At 40.6% G+C, this 19,354-nt stretch overlaps 2 protein-coding genes across 2 annotated transcripts; both read right to left on the bottom strand.

Annotated features, from left to right (window-relative positions):
* Positions 1–613: 613 nt before the first annotated feature.
* Positions 614–6,379, bottom strand: LOC116333133 (perforin-1-like). The gene is made up of 3 exons (XM_039613146.1): positions 6,274–6,379; positions 5,506–6,041; positions 614–2,000 (listed from the first exon to the last, which is right to left on the bottom strand). The coding sequence occupies exons 1-3, from the start codon at positions 6,355–6,357 to the stop codon at positions 830–832; spliced, it is 1,791 nt and encodes a 596-aa protein (XP_039469080.1). The 5' UTR covers positions 6,358–6,379; the 3' UTR covers positions 614–829.
* A 215-nt stretch (positions 6,380–6,594) lies between these two features.
* Positions 6,595–14,131, bottom strand: LOC116333177 (perforin-1-like). Its single transcript, XM_031756365.2, has 2 exons — positions 13,596–14,131; positions 6,595–7,946 (listed from the first exon to the last, which is right to left on the bottom strand). Exons 1-2 carry the CDS (start codon positions 14,129–14,131, stop codon positions 6,776–6,778), a joined length of 1,707 nt encoding a protein of 568 aa, XP_031612225.2. The 3' UTR covers positions 6,595–6,775.
* Between the last annotated feature and the right edge of the window lie 5,223 nt (positions 14,132–19,354).

Genomic DNA, 19,354 nt, shown 5'->3' with positions numbered 1-19,354 from the left:
TAGTTAGAAAGTACTAAGAAAATTGTGTGAATGCATAAGTTGTGTAAAGCGCTTTGAGTGCTCAGAAGAGTAGAAAAGCGCTATATAAGAACCAGTTCATTTATATTGCAATTCCCTTACTTCTCAACACATAATTCTACTTATCATATAAATTTAATTTAAATATTACTATGAAATTTTGTATATTTTTAATGTATGATTACTTCAGATAGTTGTTTTATGTATGCCAGTAGCTTATAGTCCTCTCTTATTAACCTTTATTAGTTCCTTTATTAGTGGCCAAAGGAGACGGAGCCAACAGTGTGGCCAGCCATGCAGACGAAGGAGCTCTGCAGGACGACCTCATGCTGGCGGTGCAGGCAATGGGGATCTGGAAGACAACCAGGAGGCCAGTGACGAAGACAGAGCACAAAAGGTAAAAGACTAAATGAACAAGTAACTAGGAACTAGAAATATAAAAGATTAAATAAGGAAGCAGGAAGAAACCAGGAACTACACAATAACAAAAAATGACGGTCCAAAAGTCCAAAAACACAAAAACAGGGAGCCAAAAAAAACCTGGACCATGACAATTTTTTTAATTACTCAAATGAAACACACGCATTGTCTTTGCTGATGCTTTATTGCTAGATTTTTGAACGAATATGGAAAAGAAGCATACAGAGTGGATTACATTGCCCAGAAGCATGGCTGAATTAAAAAAAATATTTTTGCATATAAAAGTCAAAGATAGAATGCCATGAAGTACAAGCACATAGATATTCAGCGTATGGTCAAATCCTTATTCTCCCATTGACTCATCTTACATCACTGACATTTAGCATTAAACTCACACACTTACTGGCTTCTCATACTTATTCCCAATCTCTCCAAGAAGAACCCCATTTCTGGTGTGGAAAACCTCAGCCAAAGACGGACTCATGGGCGAGGGGATATACTCCTGACACTGGTTTCCACTAAGACTTGGTGCACACTCTACGATGTAGGAAAAGAAGAAGGTCCCATGATTCAGCATGCAGCTGTCGCTCACCTTCCCTGCTCGCAGATCAAATGAACACTCGCCTAACAGATCACTGTTCCAGTAAGTGTCCTCATCATACACAGCAAATGTAAGTTTGTCTTTCATGTTGATGGTGATGGTTCCAAACTCAAATGTTTCTCTCCATTTAGGGTTGTCATCATTACTTATAATATCAGTGCGCTTTCTCTGATCACCATACGTCACCTCCACTGAACCATCTGTTTGACTCCAGTCATCACCGTACAGACCCTCTGCATAAAGTTTGAACACCTTTAAGGTTGCAAAACCTTTCCCAGCAGGACAGCAGTTTGACTTCACATTCTGGTTACTGTTGCAGACACAAGCACAAGGATCTCTTACGTTTGATCGGTGCCCAATCTTACAGGTTTCTGAACATTTCTTCAGCACTGCATTTTTCTTAATGTACTGCTCCACTTCTTGCTTCAGTCCCGCCCTGGCACGATGATTTAATGGCAGTATGGTGTGTAGGGGCTTTAAGTTGTATTGGACCACATCAGGGATAGTTTTAAGAGAAATGAGCCAGTTTTTATAGACCGAGGGGTCAGATTGGCCTACAAAGAGGATATCACCTCCATCAATATCTCCACCAATGGCTTCTGTGTGTCGCTCATTAAATGAACTGCTGAAACTTTGATTAGACCCCAACTTCTTTTTCTTTCTCTGACAGTGTTCATACTCTGCTTTAATACGGGCAGAATTTGCAAAAGTAGCTGAAGCTTCAACTGACAAACAGTCACTAACATCAGTATCTGTTAGTCCATTCATTGTAGCCATGCAGGTCCTGACAGCAGTGGTTGCTTTAATTTCACCTCCAAGAGACACTTGTGTGATGTAATGTGTTCCATAAGTGTCAATCAGATTGTGATATAAGGGCGCAGTTTTAGAGGAATAAGGGGGAATGGAGTCCACAGCCGACTTTAATTCCAGACTCAATGGAGGACTTGTTGCCAGTCTGTAGCTGTGGAACAGAAAAGCATATAAATGCATTAATGTCTGAACCATTTTATTTAAATCACTTTAGATTTTCTTTCTAATAATTCAAAACAGAATCACAATACTCAGGAAATGGCAGCAAACTGTTGAGAAACAGGTGTGTCAAACATATGACCCACAGGTGAATCTGACCCAGTGTTTTGCACCAGGAAGCATTTTTTTTTTTTAAATCATTATGAAAAGATTGCATCTTTACTCAATCTTAACTCGAGGTATATCATCAGTTTTACATCGTCTTACTGACAAATACATTAACCACAGCCAGCAATATTGAGGAACAATAATTAAGCTACAGACAGAAACAGGAAAAACTCAAACTTAATGATCTAATTAGTAAAAGTATGATACAATGAATATGAAAATTTTCAGTATATAATTTCTTTACATTTAAAGATGTTTTTAATAGTTTTTTTTTGAGATAGTTTGGCTGCTCCACCCCACATAAAGTGAATTTGGGTTATATATGGCATATACAGTGTGGCCCTGTGTTGGGAAGGTCACCTTTAAAATGTATTCCACTACAGATTACAGAATACATGCCCCAAAATATATTTTGTAACATATTCCTTTACGTTACTCAATGAGAGTAACATATTCTGAATACTTTGGATTACTTAATATATTATCATGCTTTTTACAACTACAATAATGTACTATTGCTGTGTGATTTATTACTATTACTACCATACCAATACCAACTAGATTTTTAAATCTTAATATAAAATGAGTAACAGTAGGGTGGACATTAGGTAAGGCTGCACTTTTTGCAGTGATCTCGTATAGAAAACTATTCCGCACCTATATAAAACAGGTCCGCGGCTCCAAACCGTAGTAAAGGGACCTCTGGCTAATACGTCGCTTTCCTGTCGGGCTCGTAGCTGAAAACGTATTGTTTCGGAGGAAAACACGAACACAGTGTACAGTCGAGTCTTAACAGCTTACTTACAACTGCGCTCGTTGGGCACTCTTTTTGGCTGCAGTGGTTAATTTTATATTTACATGCTTCCATCTCCCGTTTCTGGTCGGTGACAGCTCGTACTTTTTGACTCTCCTTCCCCCCCTCACCCCCTTCCTCCTCGCGCTCACAGACACATAACGGGTATGTCAGTCCATTCTCCCTGCGTCACGAACTACACTACCCATGAGGCTGCATTCTTTAGGGCTATGACTGTAACACTCTGCCTATTGCTTTCATATTAAATACTTTTTTGAATAATGATTTTTAAAAATATGTCTTCACGACATTATGCGGGCCGCAAGTAGGGGTGACATGGGGCGCGAGATTGAGACACAAGATTTTCAAGATTCAAGATTCTTTGTTTGTCACGTGCATGGTTATACAGGTATAACACGCAGTGAAATGTGACCTGATATGCTTCTCGACTGTGCCAAGAAAAAAAAAGAGAGGGACAGACAGAACTTTATATACAGTGAATGAGTATATACAAAGAGAACATTATGTGCAGCAAGAGGGTGAGTTATGTAAATTATATTAATAGAAATAAAATAAAATAAAACAATCTGGAAATTTACAGCTTGTGTACATTGCGTGGGTAGGGTGTTAAAGTGTCTTGTGCTATAGCGAGGCCAGAAGGATCAGGACGATATGAGAATGTGGTGATGAGTCCTGTCTCACTCACTTAAGGATGATGGGGGGGCTGATTCAACACACAAGCAATAGAGCCTCTTAATGCGTGTTTTGTTTGGGTTTCCACCAGCAGTGGCGGTCCTAGCCTGTTTGACGCCCCGGGCGAACACTCCCTATGCCCCCCCCCACACACACACACACACACACACACATACACACACAAAACATATTAAGGATTGTACGTTAACATAAAACTGTTGTCGGAACCATACTGAATTTCACCAGAGAAACACACACACACACACACACACATATGAAGAGAGAGAGAGTATGCATAGTATGCAAACGGCTACCAAACAGCCATCATAATTCATCATACAATGAGAACAGGACAAATCAACAATTGACAATGACTAATTAATATTAAAGTCTGTAACATAATGTATTGTTTGGAGTTTAGTCTGTTACTGTTACTATTTTTACCATTTCTTCTTGGAGCAACTGTAACCCACATTATTTCCGTAGGGATTAATAAAGTATTCTGATTCTGATTGTTTCAGGATGACCTGCCATTATCCAATGACACATCTGCATACCTGTATATTTTGCTCGTTTCTCCTCCTCTTCTTTTCTATTTTTTCTAAACTGAGCACCTGATGGCTTTGAACTTTTCTCGTCCATCTTGGTTTTAATTTTGCACTCCAGTATGAACACAAATCCCCCAACCCGAGCATCACCACAACATAACCTAATAGACCTACACCTTAGTTCACAGATTCACTTTTTCTAAGGTGTATTTCTGGGATTTCGCACAAACCAGGATTCAAATCATGACTACATAATGGGCTTAGATTTACAACATTATGAGTGAAATCTGCTCTATTTGGAAGCAGCCGGCCCCTCTCGACAGGTTGTGTGTGAGACTTTAAGTCATCAAACTGTGAATTATAAATTTTAAATTGTTATTGCTCCCTTTACCCCGAGTCCTAAAGTGTATATTTATTTTCTTACTCTTCTTATATTTATTGTTTGTTTACTTGCACTGCTGTAACTGGAGCCTCGTCGTCTCGTCTCTCGATATACTGGACTGTATGTAGCGGAGATGACAATAAAGTTTACTTTGACTTCAGCAGCGTGCAGGCGCACCGAGGGCTCTCGCGCTCAGTTTTCGGTAAAGAATTTTGAAAAAACATCGGTGCGAATTATAAGTCTGTATCATGATGTCTGGTGTTCTCGTGTTTGTTGGTTTGTTTTTATTTTGTTTTATTTTGCGAGTTGGTTATTAGATGCTGCTCCAGCCAGCCAGAGAATCCCCCAAAGCCACGCCCTCTCCTCCCTGTGCCGCAAGCAGCAGGCGCACCTCGCAAACGGAGGGCGCCCTTACTCCCAGCAAATGGGCGATAGAAAACTGCCTATGCCATTCCCAATATGCGCTGGCTGATGTCAGGGCAGCATGAGTACGAGCATTTTTTGTTTTGTTTTTTTTGCTGATGCCCTTGATGCCGCCCCCCACCGCGATGCCGCCCCAGGCAACCGCCCGTGTCGCCCGTATCAAAAACCGCTACTGTCCACCAGCATGGAATTACCAAAAATAGAGAGGGCACAGCCTAACATATGAAACAGGAAAACACCGCCGTGTGCTCCATTTAATTCAACAAAGAAACTGTATTCTGAATACCACCTTTTTAAACGGTAACTGGAACAGAATACAGTTACTCATATTTTGTATTTTAAATACGTAACGGCGGTACATGTATTCCGTTACTCCCCATCACTGGGCATATAATTACAAATTGTTTGACACCTCTGCTGTAAAATCAAAGAAAACAACAATTCTCAGTAAATAAAAAAAAATGAGGCAAATATCCACTGACATACTCACCCATAGTAATGACAGTTGATAGAATGGTGTAAGAAAGTGTAGCGGTCTTGTTTTGACTTTTTCATAGCAAAGGTAGAGTCTCTTGAGTGGGAACCTCCAAAGCCAACCCCAACCGTTACTGAAGGATCTACCGGGATGTCAAGGCCAATTTTCCAGTTGTTGGATACAGATGATGTTGAGTCATTGACAAGAGTTTCAACAGAATCATAGACCACACTGGAGACCTTCAAACTGCACTTGGGCAGGGTTCTCCAGTCCACCACAGCAACAGGGACCTTCTGCTTCTCTCTATTCATGTAACGGTTACGGTACATCTTACAGGTACCATTTCCAATCTTCCATGTTTCAGTGTCGATCACATAGGCACCTTTTCTCTCCATCGTCACAATGTCAAAGCCTTCGCCACCCAAGTTGTAACCAGGGACAAAGTGAGCCTTTTCACACTCCTGTGGTGTACCAATGAAGCTCACACTGGATGGAAGGCACAAGGGACTCCATGCCCAACACAGGAGCAGGAGGTGCCACAGCCTTGCCATCTGTATGGAACAATGAGAAGAGGATAAATGACTTTTTTAATATATATAAGCTTGAATATTTCATGTTTTTTTCTAATACAAAAAAGTAGTTTTCACACATGAACTGCAGCCCTGACCTTTTCTAGGCATTTGACAATTAAGATGCATGTGAGACCAGAAATGAACCAGAAACGTACAACAAATGCTCAAGTCAAGGAATTTCTTTAAACAAGAAATAATTCTGTCATCTTACCCTGACAGTTGACAGCCAGCTCAGACCAGTAGCTTCTGTCATCTGAAGTATGCTAAAGTACTGATGTAGAAGTGAAGACTTCATTGTGCTCTTTTCACAGATTGTATTTTTAACTGCTCTAACACCCACAGCAACAATGTGCACAAGTTTTATTTCCCCTCACACCTCAAGCACATGGGGCAACTGTAGCTTGTGATAACCTCTTGATGCATTACAGAAACCTAATAAACAGTAACACATTATTTGTTGAATAATTAAATGAAACACACGTTGTCTTTGCTGATGCTTTATTGCTAGATTTTTGAATGAATATGGAAACGAAGCATAAGAAGTGCATTACAATTTTGAGTTCTCACAAGCATGTTTGAGTTCAAAAAATATTTTTGCACATAAAAGTCAAAGATAGAATGCTATGAAGTACAAGCACATAGATATTCAGCATATGGTCAAATCCTTATTCTCTTATTGACTCATCTCTCAGTAGTGACATCTAGCATTAAACTCACACATTTACTGGCTTCTCATACTTATTCCCAATCTCTCCAAGAAGAACCCCATTTCTGGTGTGGAAAATTTCAGCCAAAGAAGGACTCATGGGCGAGGGGATATACTCCTGACACTGGTTCCCACTAAGACTTGGTGCACACTCTACGATGTAGGAAAAGAAGAAGGTCCCATGATTCAGCATGCAGCTGTCGCTCACCTTCCCTGCTCGCAGATCAAATGAACACTCGCCTAACAGATCACTGTTCCAGTAAGTGTCCTCATCATACACAGCAAATGTAAGTTTGTCTTTCATGTTGATGGTGATGGTTCCAAACTCAAATGTTTCTCTCCATTTAGGGTTGTCATTATTACTTATAATATCAGTGCGCTTTTTCTGATCACCATATGTCACCTCCACTGAACCATCTGTCTTAGTCCACCTGTCACCATACAGACCCTCTGCATAAAGTTTGAACACCTTTAGGGTTGCAAGACCTTTCCCAGCAGGACAGCAGTTTGACTTCACATTCTGGTTACTGTTGCAGACACAAGCACAAGGATCTCTTACGTTTGATCGGTGCCCAATCTTACAGGTTTCTGAACATTTCTTCAGCACTGCATTTTTCTTAATGTACTGCTCCACTTCTTGCTTCAGTCCCGCCCATGCAGGATGATTTAATGGCAGTATGATGTGTAGGGGCTTTAAGTTGTATTGGACCACATCAGGGATAGTTTTAAGAGAAATGAGCCAGTTTTTATAGACCGAGGGGTCAGATTGGCCTACAAAGAGGATATCACCTCCATCAATATCTCCACCAATGGCTTCTGTGTGTCGCTCATTAAATGAACTGCTGAAACTTTGATTAGACCCTAACTTCTTTTTCTTTCTTTGACAGTGTTCATACTCTGCTTTAATACGGGCAGAATTTGCAAAAGAAGCTGAAGCTTCAACTGACAAACAGTCACTAACATCAGTATCTGTTAGTCCATTCATTGTAGCCATGCAGGTCCTGACAGCAGTGGTTGCTTTAATTTCACCTCCAAGAGACACTTGTGTGATGTAATGTGTTCCATAAGTGTCAATCAGATTGTGATATAAGGGCGCAGTTTTAGAGGAATAAGGGGGAATGGAGTCCACAGCCAACTTGAATTCTTGACTCAATGGAGGACTTGTTGCCACTCTGTAGCTGTGGAACAGAAAAGCATATAAATAAGTTTAACTTAACTGTTTGTACAATTCCACTTGATTTACATTATTTTTTATGGGGTGTTTTTTTCTTTAATTCAAATTGATTCCAACTATCAGGAACAGAGAAATGTCAAACATTTGACTCACGGGCCAGATCAGGCCAACCAAAAATCTGGTCTGCTGGATGGTTTTTCAAAATGGAAAACTGCAAAGAATAAGCTTTAGACTTTTCACATTGTTTTGCACCAGGAAGCACTGTGTTGCAAGTGATGAAAATAATACTTTCAACTGAACAAGAAACTCATCATCCATTTTAAATCCTGCTGACAAACACATTACTCATGATTATCTATACCAATTAATAACGGTTAAGCCACAGAATGAAAAACTGAAACATCATCAGCTGTTTTGTAACATGGTGAATGCTTTTCACTAGGGCTGGTTATCGATTTCGATTTCTATAACTGATTCGATTCCAATTCAATTCAATTCAATTTTGACTCAAACATTCAGAAATATTTCATTTCTGACCATTTATCAGTACATATCCATATTTTTATATCTATGTATAAAAACAAAGCTGACACTTGTGAGACCACATCAGAGGTGTAATCATCACAGCAGATACCTTTGTGTCAATGTAGGTGAGAATAAAACAGAAAAAAACGAATGAGTTTTTCCTGGCCTGACTTTTTATTGCAGATACTCACCTTAAAAATATTCTGCAGTAGATCAGTAGATCAGGTAATGTGCAACATATGAACATTACCTGATGCTGCTGAAGTGAAGCAGAGCAAAGTTAGAGGTTTTATTCGGTTTTATCATTATTATTGCAAAAGCTTATATTTCTTCGCTATTGAACAACAGAAATTAGGCTTTCTTGGCCGAAAACACTGAATAGACGGTAGACTGGTGCATAACAGAGTAATGCAGAAAACAGAGATTTTTAATGGCAAACTGGTCTTGAAGTACAGAGAGAGAGCCATGCAGGAAGTGTGATTTTTTCCTGGTGGAAGCAAAACAGCAAGAGGGAATTTGTTATGTATGAGCCAAAATATATTGTGTGCTATACAAGCTGTCACCAGTAGTTGGCACCACGCCCTGTTATGTGTTGTGAAGTCTGGAAGACTTGGCCGTCTACTGTGCATGTACTGACTGCGTGGCCAAGTGTGGATGGAAAACGAACAATAGCATGCTTTTTCTCCGACGAGTCAGAAACGACAGTGTTGGCTGTAGACAGTGGATGCATAATGGCTGGAACGATTGGGCAGATGGATCCCTTTGATGATGCTGGTGAGCAGTGGGCAACATATATTGAACGTTTTGAGCATTACATCCTGGCTAATGACATTCAGTCTGAGACACGAGTGCCAGTGCTGCTAAGTGTGATGGGTCCCAAAACGTATGGTCTGCTGCTTAACCTGGTAGCTCCAAACAAGCCAAACATTGTGAGTTTGGCATGTATCTGGAAGATGCTCTACAGGACAGATTTGTTTGTGGATTAAAGTGTGAAACTGTGGAGAAGCATCTTTTGACAGAAAAGGATCTCATGTTCCGCAAAGAAGTTGACTATGCCATGTTGGCAGAGACAGCAACACGTGAAGTGCAGCAGTTAAGTGGTTCTCTTAAAGTGAACACGGTGCTGTCGCAAAAAGGTGATGGATGCCATCGCTGCGGGAAAATGAATCACACTGATTATGACTGCTGGTATAAGGACCGTGACTGTCACCAGTTTGGGCCACACGAAACACATGTGTAAAGGTAGAGCCAGAAACAGCCAAGACTGGAACAGGAAAGAGAAAGACGGAAAACCTGAACTGAAAGGTAATGCAGTTAAACACAGAGGGAAGGACAAAAAGAGAAGAATTCATCATGTTGATGGTGAGGAAAGTGAAAGTGAAGGAATCAGATCTGACACTGATAGTGAGTTGGAAATGTATTCATTGTCTCGAAAAAAGAGGGATTCACTTATCTCCCTGATGCCTGTAGTTAACGGGAAGAAAACGGAGATGGAGCTGTATACAGGGGATGGTGTGTCTTTGTTCCCATGGGAACAGTACAAAAGTATGCTGAGTCAGTTGCTGCTGCAACCCACTGACATCATACTGAAGACATACACTGGGGAACCGCTGGCACCAGAAGGGTCATCAAGGTGCAAGTTGAACTGAACAAGCAATGTGCAACACTACCCTTGTACATGGTAAAGGTGGATGCCCCACCACTGTTTGGTAGGGAGTGGTTGAGAGTTATCAAACTGAACTTGAAAGACTGAAAGATGTTCATGCCAGAGAGCAAAGTGGAAATGACAATCTGGAGGCTGTGCTAAAGAAACACTCAGCCGTTTTCTCTAAGGAGCTGGGCACAATGAAAGGAATTAAAGCCAGATTGACTCTTAGGCCTGATAGTGTACCCAAATTCTGTCCACCATGTAACGTGCCTTATGCTCTCTGACCTCGAGTGTAGGCTGAACTGAAACGCCTGACTGAACTTGGGGTCCTCACACCAGTGGAGCATAGTGACTGGGCCACACCTGTGGTGCCTGTCAACAAGAAGGATGGCTCAGTAAGACTGTGTGGAGATTTCAAGGTCACTCTCAATTCACAGGTCTGTGTGGATAAGTACCCACTTCCACGCATTGAGGACCTGTTTGCTTCTCTGGCAGGGGGTCAGCATTTCATTAAGCAAATGCCTATCTACAGATGGAGGTAGAACAGGAGTCTAAGAAGCTGCAGACTATTTTGACTCAAAAAGGGCTGTTCCATTTCAATCATTTACATGTGTTGTTTCAGAAGGCTATGGATCAAGTGTTTCTAGGACTGCCATACACCCATTGTTATCCGGATGACATCCTTGTCAGTGGTCCTGACAAAATGACACACCTAAAAACCCTCGAGGCAGTTTTGAGCAGGCTAGAGGACTATGGCCTGCATCTCAAACAGGAGAAGTAGCTGTTTTTCCAGGAGTCAGTGGAATACCTGGGCCACATAATGGAGGGGGCAGGGTTACACAAATCACCAGAAAATATATGAGCCATTATGGGAACTCCAGCACCAGGTGATGTCAGCCAGTTACATTCTTTTCTGGGAATGCTCGACTATTATGTACGTTTCATACCTGATTTAGCTACGGTCCTCAAACCACTGAATGAGCTGCTCAGTAAAGAGAGGAAATGGCAGTGGACATCAGCCTGTGAGTCAGCTTTCCAGAAAGCTAAAGAACGTCTGGCATCACCGGAAATACTCGCCCACTATAATCCTGAACTGCCTCTCCGCCTGGCATGTGATGCTTCACCATATGGAGTTGGAGCCGTGCTCTCACACATCATGCCTGATGGCCAAGAAAGGCCAATTGCTTATGCTTCACGAAGTGTCAGCAAAGCCGAACAAAACTATGCTCAGATTGAGAAGGAGGCGTTGGTTTCACCAGTATCTCCATGGTAACAAGTTCACCTTACTCACTGATCATCGCCCACTGACCTCCATTCTGAGTCCACTGAAAGGTACACCATCAATAGTAGCAGCGCGAATGCAGCATTGGGCACTGCTTCTGCCAGCACATAATTACACCTTGCAGTACCAGGAAGGTGTGCATCATGCCAATGTTGACGGACTGTCACGTTTACCTTTGCCTCTTGCACATAAAGAGAAACGGGGAGCAGTAGAGGTATTCTACGCATCTCAACTAGACACATTACGAGTCAGTGTCGCCGAGATCAGACGTGACACTGTGTCTGATGTCACTTTGTCTCGTGTCCTGGAAATGGTAACAACTGGACGTTTCCCACCTGCAAAGGATGCAGATCATGAGCTGTCAACCTATCTGCTGAGCAGACAGAAACTCATTATACAGCAGAGATGCCTCATGTGGGGCGTGGGAGTGGTTGTGCCACCTAAGCTGCACTCTCATATCCTAAAAGAGCTCCACACAGCACATCCAGGGGTGGTGAAGAGCTTAGCTCACAGTTATGTTTGGTGGCCTGGCATTGACGTGCAAATTGAGCTTCAAGTTAAAGCCTGCCACTCTTGTCAGCGTTTGCAAAAAGAGCCTGGGTTAGCGCCCTTGCACCCTTGGTTGTGTCCTTCCTGTCTGTGGGAATGGATCCATGTGGATTTTGCGGGTCATATGTACCTGGTTGTAGTGGATGCACATTCCAAGTGGCCTGAGGTGCATATTATGGATCGCACCACGGTCGGTAAAACCATACAAGTGCTCCGGGGTCTTTTTAGTTCCTATGGCATTCCTCACATCCTGGTGAGTGATAACGGACCACAGTTCTGTTCTGAGTAATTCAGGGTGTTCCTGAAAGCTAATGGAGTCAAACATATCCGCTCTGCACCACACCATCCTGCCACTAATGGTTTGGCTCAGCGTTTTGTGCAGACATTCAAGCATGCATTGAAAGCTTCCAGGGGTACAGCACCTGTGCAGCAACGCCTTGACACGTTCCTCTTGACATACCGCAACACCCCCCATGCAACAACCAGAGAAACGCCAGCTATGTTGTTCATAGGACACAAGTTGCACTCTCGCCTGGATTTTCTGAAGCCCAGTGTGGCCGGAGCAGTGCGTCACCGGATGCTCAACAACAGCACCGACAACAACACTCCAGGAACAGACGGTTCACTGTTGGCAAGCCGGTCTTGGTGCGTGATTGTACGTGCGTGATGACAATAAAGTTTCTATTCTATTCTAAATGTTACCAGCCCAGAGTGATAGTGACACCTTGCTCCACCCTGGTACGTCTCATCAGGAAAAGACTGTTGAACAAGTTCTGCGGACCACAATGCCTCCAGAAACACGCCAGTCTATTGAAACACTGAGTGTATACAGGTTACAGCCACCCGCTTGTTACCATGATGGGTGAGCTTATTGAAATAGTTATATGAGAATGTTGGCTTCTAAGACATTATTCTCAACTAACAAGGAATGTTTTCAGGAATGTTGTAAAAAAAAAAAAAAAAAGAAAGAAAGAAAGAAAAGAAAAGAAAAAAAAACACTTAAGTGAAGGAAAATATTTCTGTGGGTGGTGCAGCGGTCGCTTACCTTAGTGGGGAGAAGATGTTATGTATGAAATATACGGTGTGCTATACAAGCTATCGCCAGTAGTGGGCAACACGCCCTATTATGTGTGTGTAACTTTCTGAAGTCTAAGGAGGTTGGAAAGAAAAGTATCTTCTTTAGGTTGCTTGAAGATGTTTCACCTGTTTTAGCTATTTGGCAGTTGTTAAAGTAGTTTTGTGAGCTTTAACCTGAGATTCTGGCGTTTCTGGCAAAATACATTAATATTTAAATATCGATTCAGGATTTAATGAATCGATATCGCATTATTCAAACTAAAATCGATATGAAGGGTGAAAATCAATTTTTTAAACCCACCCTTACTTTTCACATCATATAACACATAAAAACATAACTAAAAACTATAAAATGATTTGATTATTCCAGAACACTGTGTGTACGTATGTGTTCTGAGTGACCATGTGGGGGGGAGAGTGTTTGACACCACTGCAGTAAATGTAATAAATACTTCAGTGACATTTTAAATCATTCTTGATGCTAAACTAAAAGAGAAATACGTAAAAGAATAAATAAATAAAAATTCTCAGCAAATTACTCAAATAAGAAAAATATCCCCTGACATACTCACCCATAGTAATGACAGTTGATAGAATGGTGTAAGAAGGTGTAGTGGTCTTGTTTTGACTTTTTCATGGCAAAGGTAGAGTCTCTTGAGTGAGAACCTCCAAAGCCAACCCCAACCGTTACTGAAGGATCTACCGGAATGTCAAGGCCAATTTTCCAGTTGTTGGATACAGATGATGTCGAGTCATTGACAAGAGTTTCAACAGAATCATAGACCACACTGGAGACCTTCAAACTGCACTTGGGCAGGGTTCTCCAGTCCACCACAGCAACAGGGACCTTCTGCTTCTCTCCATTCATGTAACTGTTACGGTACATCTTACAGGTACCATTTCCAATCTTCCATGTTTCAGTGTCAATCACATAGGCACCTTTTCTCTCCATCGTCACAATGTCAAAGCCTTCGCCACCCAAGTTGTAACCAGGGACAAAGTGAGCCTTTTCACACTCCTGTGGTGTACCAATGAAGCTCACACTGGATGGAAGGCACAAGGGACTCCATGCCCAACACAGGAGCAGGAGTTCCCACAGCTTTGCCATCTGTATGGAACCATTTAACAATGAGAAGAGGATAAATTACATGAACAAAAGGGAAATTAAACAGTGCAAAATTCCATTCCAGCTTTCTTAGGGCAAGAGGCAGGGTGCACCCTGGACAGGTCGCCAGTCTGTCACAGGGCTAACACATAGACACAGACAACCATTCACACTCATATTCAAACCCATAAGTAATTTAGAGCTACCAATTAACTTATCCCTATTAACTGCATGTCTTTGGACTGTGGGAGGAAGCCGGAGTACCCAGAGAGAACCCATGCAGGGAAAACACAGGGAGAACATGCAAAATCTACACAGACCCTGGACTGATGGACCTTCTTGCTATGAGGCAACAGTGCTAACCACCATGCTGCCCCCCAGTGTAAACTTAAACACCCAAAATATCCACTATACCTCACCCAAAGTTCCTATCTTTTCTGACTACATTTGATTTTGCTTTTGTAAAGTATGTGCAGGTAACATTTGAATTCATAGCTAGCGAGCTGTCAACATATATCCTGCTTCTTCCTCACTCTACCCAGGCAGCTTTGTCTACTTTGATGTTCTAATGTACATGAATCCTCAAGAGTGAAGAAGCAGTAACCATGTCAGCCTGGCTACAGTGCTGAAGAGAAACCTGGGGTTGTTCTTATTTTCTTTAATCAGTGATGAGTGGCAAGGTGTAGCTTTACAGAGGGTTTTATTTTATAAAGCAACAAACTCTTTTTCCAGCGTAAATAAGATAAGATAAGATAAGATAAGATAAGACAACCTTTATTAGTCCCACACGTGGGAAATTTCTCCAGCTAATGGGTTATCTGCTTTAAGATGTGAGTACGAGAGTTACACCACCAAGCCAAGTACTTCTGATTCAAGGCTTTCAAATTCTGAGGAGCTAAATATGATGTAAATTATAAGTAAATAAATATGATGATCAACTAGTAAATAATTTACTGACAGGGACTGTGAGGGAGATTATATCTCTCGGCTGGCCTTGGAACACTTTGGTGTTCCCCCGGATAAGCCACATTTCTAGAAATAAGAGTTGCTCCCTCCAAGTGGGATGGATGCTGTCTCTAATAACAACACATAAAAAGTTTTGCAGTTATCTATAAAGCCCACATCATTTTTTGGACACCACTCAGGCAGCCAGCAATTTAAGTAGAATATTTGGCTAAACATGTTACTCCTTCTAAACAACTAAGAACATATAATATTTCATGATTACAAAATAAACTGTAAGCAGTTGAATTTTGAAAAAACTCTTGTTTTGCATAGTTTTGTTACATTAACCATCTTATCTAGTTTTCACTGGTCATGCAGTGATTTCATGCACCTCCACTGGAGCATGACCAATATTTTCAGAGCCACTACACTAAAGTATTAAACAAAGGACAAAAAGAAAATCGTATGGAACAAAGGACTTGGTGGTCTTACCTTGACAGCTGACAGAAAGCTTTGCTCAGTACCTTCTATTATCTTACCTAGAGTGTAGTAAAGATGAAAGAGTGAAGTTTAGGTTGCACCACACTCCTTTATACCTCACGAATTTAAAACCCACAATCCCACAAAGACGTGTTTTACCTGGTTCACACCAATATCACACATGGGGAAACTGTGGCTTGTCATGTGAAAGTCATGTGAGAAAGAAAATGTTCTCAGGAGTGTACAAAATCCTGTGGAAAAGAATATGTACACCCCTTTTAAAACCACCTTGAGCAGTAAATTCTTGCAGTAACTGTTTCATATATGGCTTTAACCTCCTAGGACCTGGCATCCACATATGTGGACATCACATTTTGAGTTATTTTGACCAAAATACTCAATTTTGCTCTACAAGGGCCTGATATCAACTTACAAGGACATTATACTGCTACTGTTCTATCAAAATTTTAAACAAATATTCTCATATGCTTCTCTTATTTTTCTTAAAAACAAAAATAAGGTAAAAAAAAAATCTGGTAATTCTTTGTTTTTACATTCATCGGGCCCCCAATATGCCCAAATATCAAAGAGAAATTTAAAATGCATGTTGTGGAAGAGTTTGGGTCTTAGGAGGTTAATGGTCCTTCACACCATTGTGGAGGAGTTGTGGCTCACATTGGAACTTTGATAATTTTTGGTCATATATATATATATATATATATATATATATATATATATATATATATATATATATATATATATATATATATATATATATATATATATATATATATATGTGTGTGTGTGTGTGTGTGTGTGTGTGTGTGTGTGTGTGTGTGTGTGTGTGTGCTTTATTTGTAATAAAACATTTTCAAAGCCATTAAGAATTACATTACTGCATGCATGTGACTGCATATTTATATAATTATTAGCTATGGTTAGGTATAAAATCTGCAACAATAGTAGGGAACAATCAAAACTCAAGTTCTTTATCAGTACCAGAAACAAAATTTTGTCAGTCTTGGGGAAACGGTGATTAGCAGAAAAGCATTTAGCCAAGATATGAGAATTGTTCATCAAAGTACCTCAAACTCAGCACTGCACATTCTTAGCAATGCACAAACAGTTGTCCATATAGGAAAAGAACAAGAAAGACTGACAGGAAATAGAGACATGATACCCTTTTACAAACATAGAATATCAGACTTTGCAATATCTGATCTAAGTTTCATCTTTTAAAAATAATTATTAATCCGAGCCTCACGTAAGTGTAAAGCTCAACCAAGTTTCCTATCTGAAAGTGTCCGCAGGTCCTCCCACCGTCACCACTGCAACTAGCTCAGAACTTTGCGGGTCTCTAAAGTAGGTCAGTGTCTCGAGAGGTGACAAGAGGCTTTTAAATTAGATTTCCGTCATGACCTAACCGCGTTATAATTGAATGATTATCTATCGAACACTTTTTTACTTCTTCTTTTTTTTAATCTGTGACATGATACGTGTATTTAAACGTAAACTGGTTTAGACTTTACTACCATTCAAATCTAGACTGAGGTAAACCCAACGGCCAGCAGCCGACTGTCCGTAATGGGCTGAGAATCACATTAACCTGCCGTGAACAGCGATGAAATAACGAACGCAGGAATAAACTGATGGACCTCTCCGAGTCTCTGTCATAAACACGTCTCTGGTTGCAGCAAGTCATGACACGTCTACCTGCTTTTCTACTATATAACATAACATATAATATTTAGATAATCAAAGATTAGTTTTGCTGGTGTGGCGGAGGCGTGGTCTCTGGCCTGCTGAAGAGGAGGGGTGACGCAGTGAAGTCGCAAGGCGGCGTGGAGGCGGGAAGAACAACTTGTGCCTGACACTGACGGCCGAGCAGGAAAGAAGTCGGTGGCAGCCATCCAGTGTGTCTGCGTGCTGAGCTGAAAGGCTAAAAAAAACGCAGTCCATGTTGTCACAAATAAAAAGGCTGTTGCTCACCTCAACCTGACACCGGTGTGTGTGTGTGTGTTTCGGGGATCTTGTGGATATTCCCAGATGTGTGTGTTATGTGGTTTGCATAACTTTCCTACCAGATTCCATTCACTCGCAATATGGCATATTTTTGTATAGTTATTGTTTTTAATTTACTTTTTTTCTGTTGATGTTACAGTAAGTTGACCTTTCAACTACAAATTAATTAATGTGCAGTGAAAATCTGATATTGTGAGGCCCTCTGTATCAAATAGGTTTAGCCTACACAGATAACAGTCTGGTGCAACTGAGTTGATGGGAAGGACTCATATTGTTAAAGCTGAGCAACAAAGGCCACAGAAGCCCTTTCTGTGCCAGGCTGACCTGGCTGAATAGACAGCTCTGTAGGATCATGTTCTGTATGCATCTAACTTTTTAACACAAAATATACTTAAATGTATAAGTTACATTTAGCACTGAATGTTCTGACTGTATTCTGTGACCATGTAGATAAATTGTGTTTCTAAATGATTTTATGATTGTTATTTACCTTCGTAAAATGCCATGCAGACTGCTGTTGTACTCTGTATTATTGTTTGGCCCCTTTACAAAGGCTAATTAAAAGCTCACAAACACAACTGGTTCACATGTGAATGAATTTACTTCATATTTCCAAAATAAGTTTCAAACATTTGACCCACAGGCCAACTGCTGGCTTTGTAAAGTGGACAGTTTCAGAGAAGGAGGGCAACAATTTTTGCTTCTCAGTGTTTTGCACCTGGACAATTATCTTGCAAGTCATTATAAGAGCACATCATGAGCGAATCTCATCATCAGCTTTACATCCCTCTTACTGACAAACTCATTATCCAAAAAGAAACAAGAAAAACTCAAATATATTCATTTGATTTGAAAAGTATCATTTATTAAATGTAACATTTTTCAGCAATAGTACTTCTTTGCACTCAAAGAAGCTTTTTTTAAATTAGATTTTTGTTATAGTTCGACTGCTCTATCCCGCGTAAATTCAAACCGGGTTGTATGTGACCCATGAAGTAAAAGTAAAAGTGAACTTTATTGTCATCTCAGCCATGTAAATGTATGCAAAGAGACAAATTATAAATCTCCAGGTTCACACATAGTGCAAATGGCAGGATCTGACATAGAGAGTAAGTACACACAGACAAAGATACAAAATCTAAATACAAACTCAAACTGTATGGTTAGTCTGCAGTAAACTCCAGCACAGAAAGTATGGAATGATGCTTGTATTGATCAGCCATGTCCAGAGTTTATGTACCGTACTCTGCAAGACACAAATGAAGTGGACAGTTGTAACTTATATGAGCTACACAGTTACAAATTTGCAGTACGTAAAAGTGTAATACACAAGAAGCAGCGTAGTCTGAATATAAAATACAGTGTCTGAAACTTGAATAGATATAAACATGACAGATGCAGTTTACATTCTAACCAGACAGCCCTGCACAGAAGCAGGAGCTACCACAGCTTTGCCATCTGTATGCAACCATTTAAGAATAAGAAGATATGAAATGACACGGATAAAAATAACAAAAGTTAAACATCCTCAACTTTTTACCAACTTTCACACATGCACTGCAGCTCTAAACCTTTCCAGGCATTACTCACTGGAGATGCACGTGTGAACAACTGTGCTACTGAAGGAATGTTTTAAAAATGACAAAGCATTTTGTAGTATTACACTGACGGTGAACAGCAGGCTCTGTTAGAGCAGTATAGATCTATTATTCGAACTATGCTATACTAACTGATGTAGAAGTGGAGCCTTGACTCTGCTGTTGTCACAGATTTTGTTTT

This window comes from Oreochromis aureus, linkage group 6 (assembly GCF_013358895.1).
Source record: "Oreochromis aureus strain Israel breed Guangdong linkage group 6, ZZ_aureus, whole genome shotgun sequence".
Classification (NCBI taxonomy): Eukaryota; Metazoa; Chordata; class Actinopteri; order Cichliformes; family Cichlidae; genus Oreochromis; species Oreochromis aureus.
This window is presented reverse-complemented; position numbering and strand designations above follow the sequence as displayed.

What these genes read in the sequence shown, in the direction of transcription:
- LOC116333133 (XM_039613146.1), bottom strand. Translation starts at nt 6,357, where the DNA reads ATGAAGTCTTCACTTCTACATCAGTACTTTAGCATACTTCAGATGACA. An exon ending in GCTGGCTGTCAACTGTCAGG is followed by an intron (nt 6,042 to 6,273) that starts GTAAGATGACAG and finishes TGTTCCATACAG; the next exon opens with ATGGCAAGGCTGTGGCACCT. An exon ending in ATCAACTGTCATTACTATGG is followed by an intron (nt 2,001 to 5,505) that starts GTGAGTATGTCA and finishes TCTGTTCCACAG; the next exon opens with CTACAGACTGGCAACAAGTC.
- LOC116333177 (XM_031756365.2), bottom strand. Translation starts at nt 14,131, where the DNA reads ATGGCAAAGCTGTGGGAACTCCTGCTCCTGTGTTGGGCATGGAGTCCC. An exon ending in ATCAACTGTCATTACTATGG is followed by an intron (nt 7,947 to 13,595) that starts GTGAGTATGTCA and finishes TCTGTTCCACAG; the next exon opens with CTACAGAGTGGCAACAAGTC.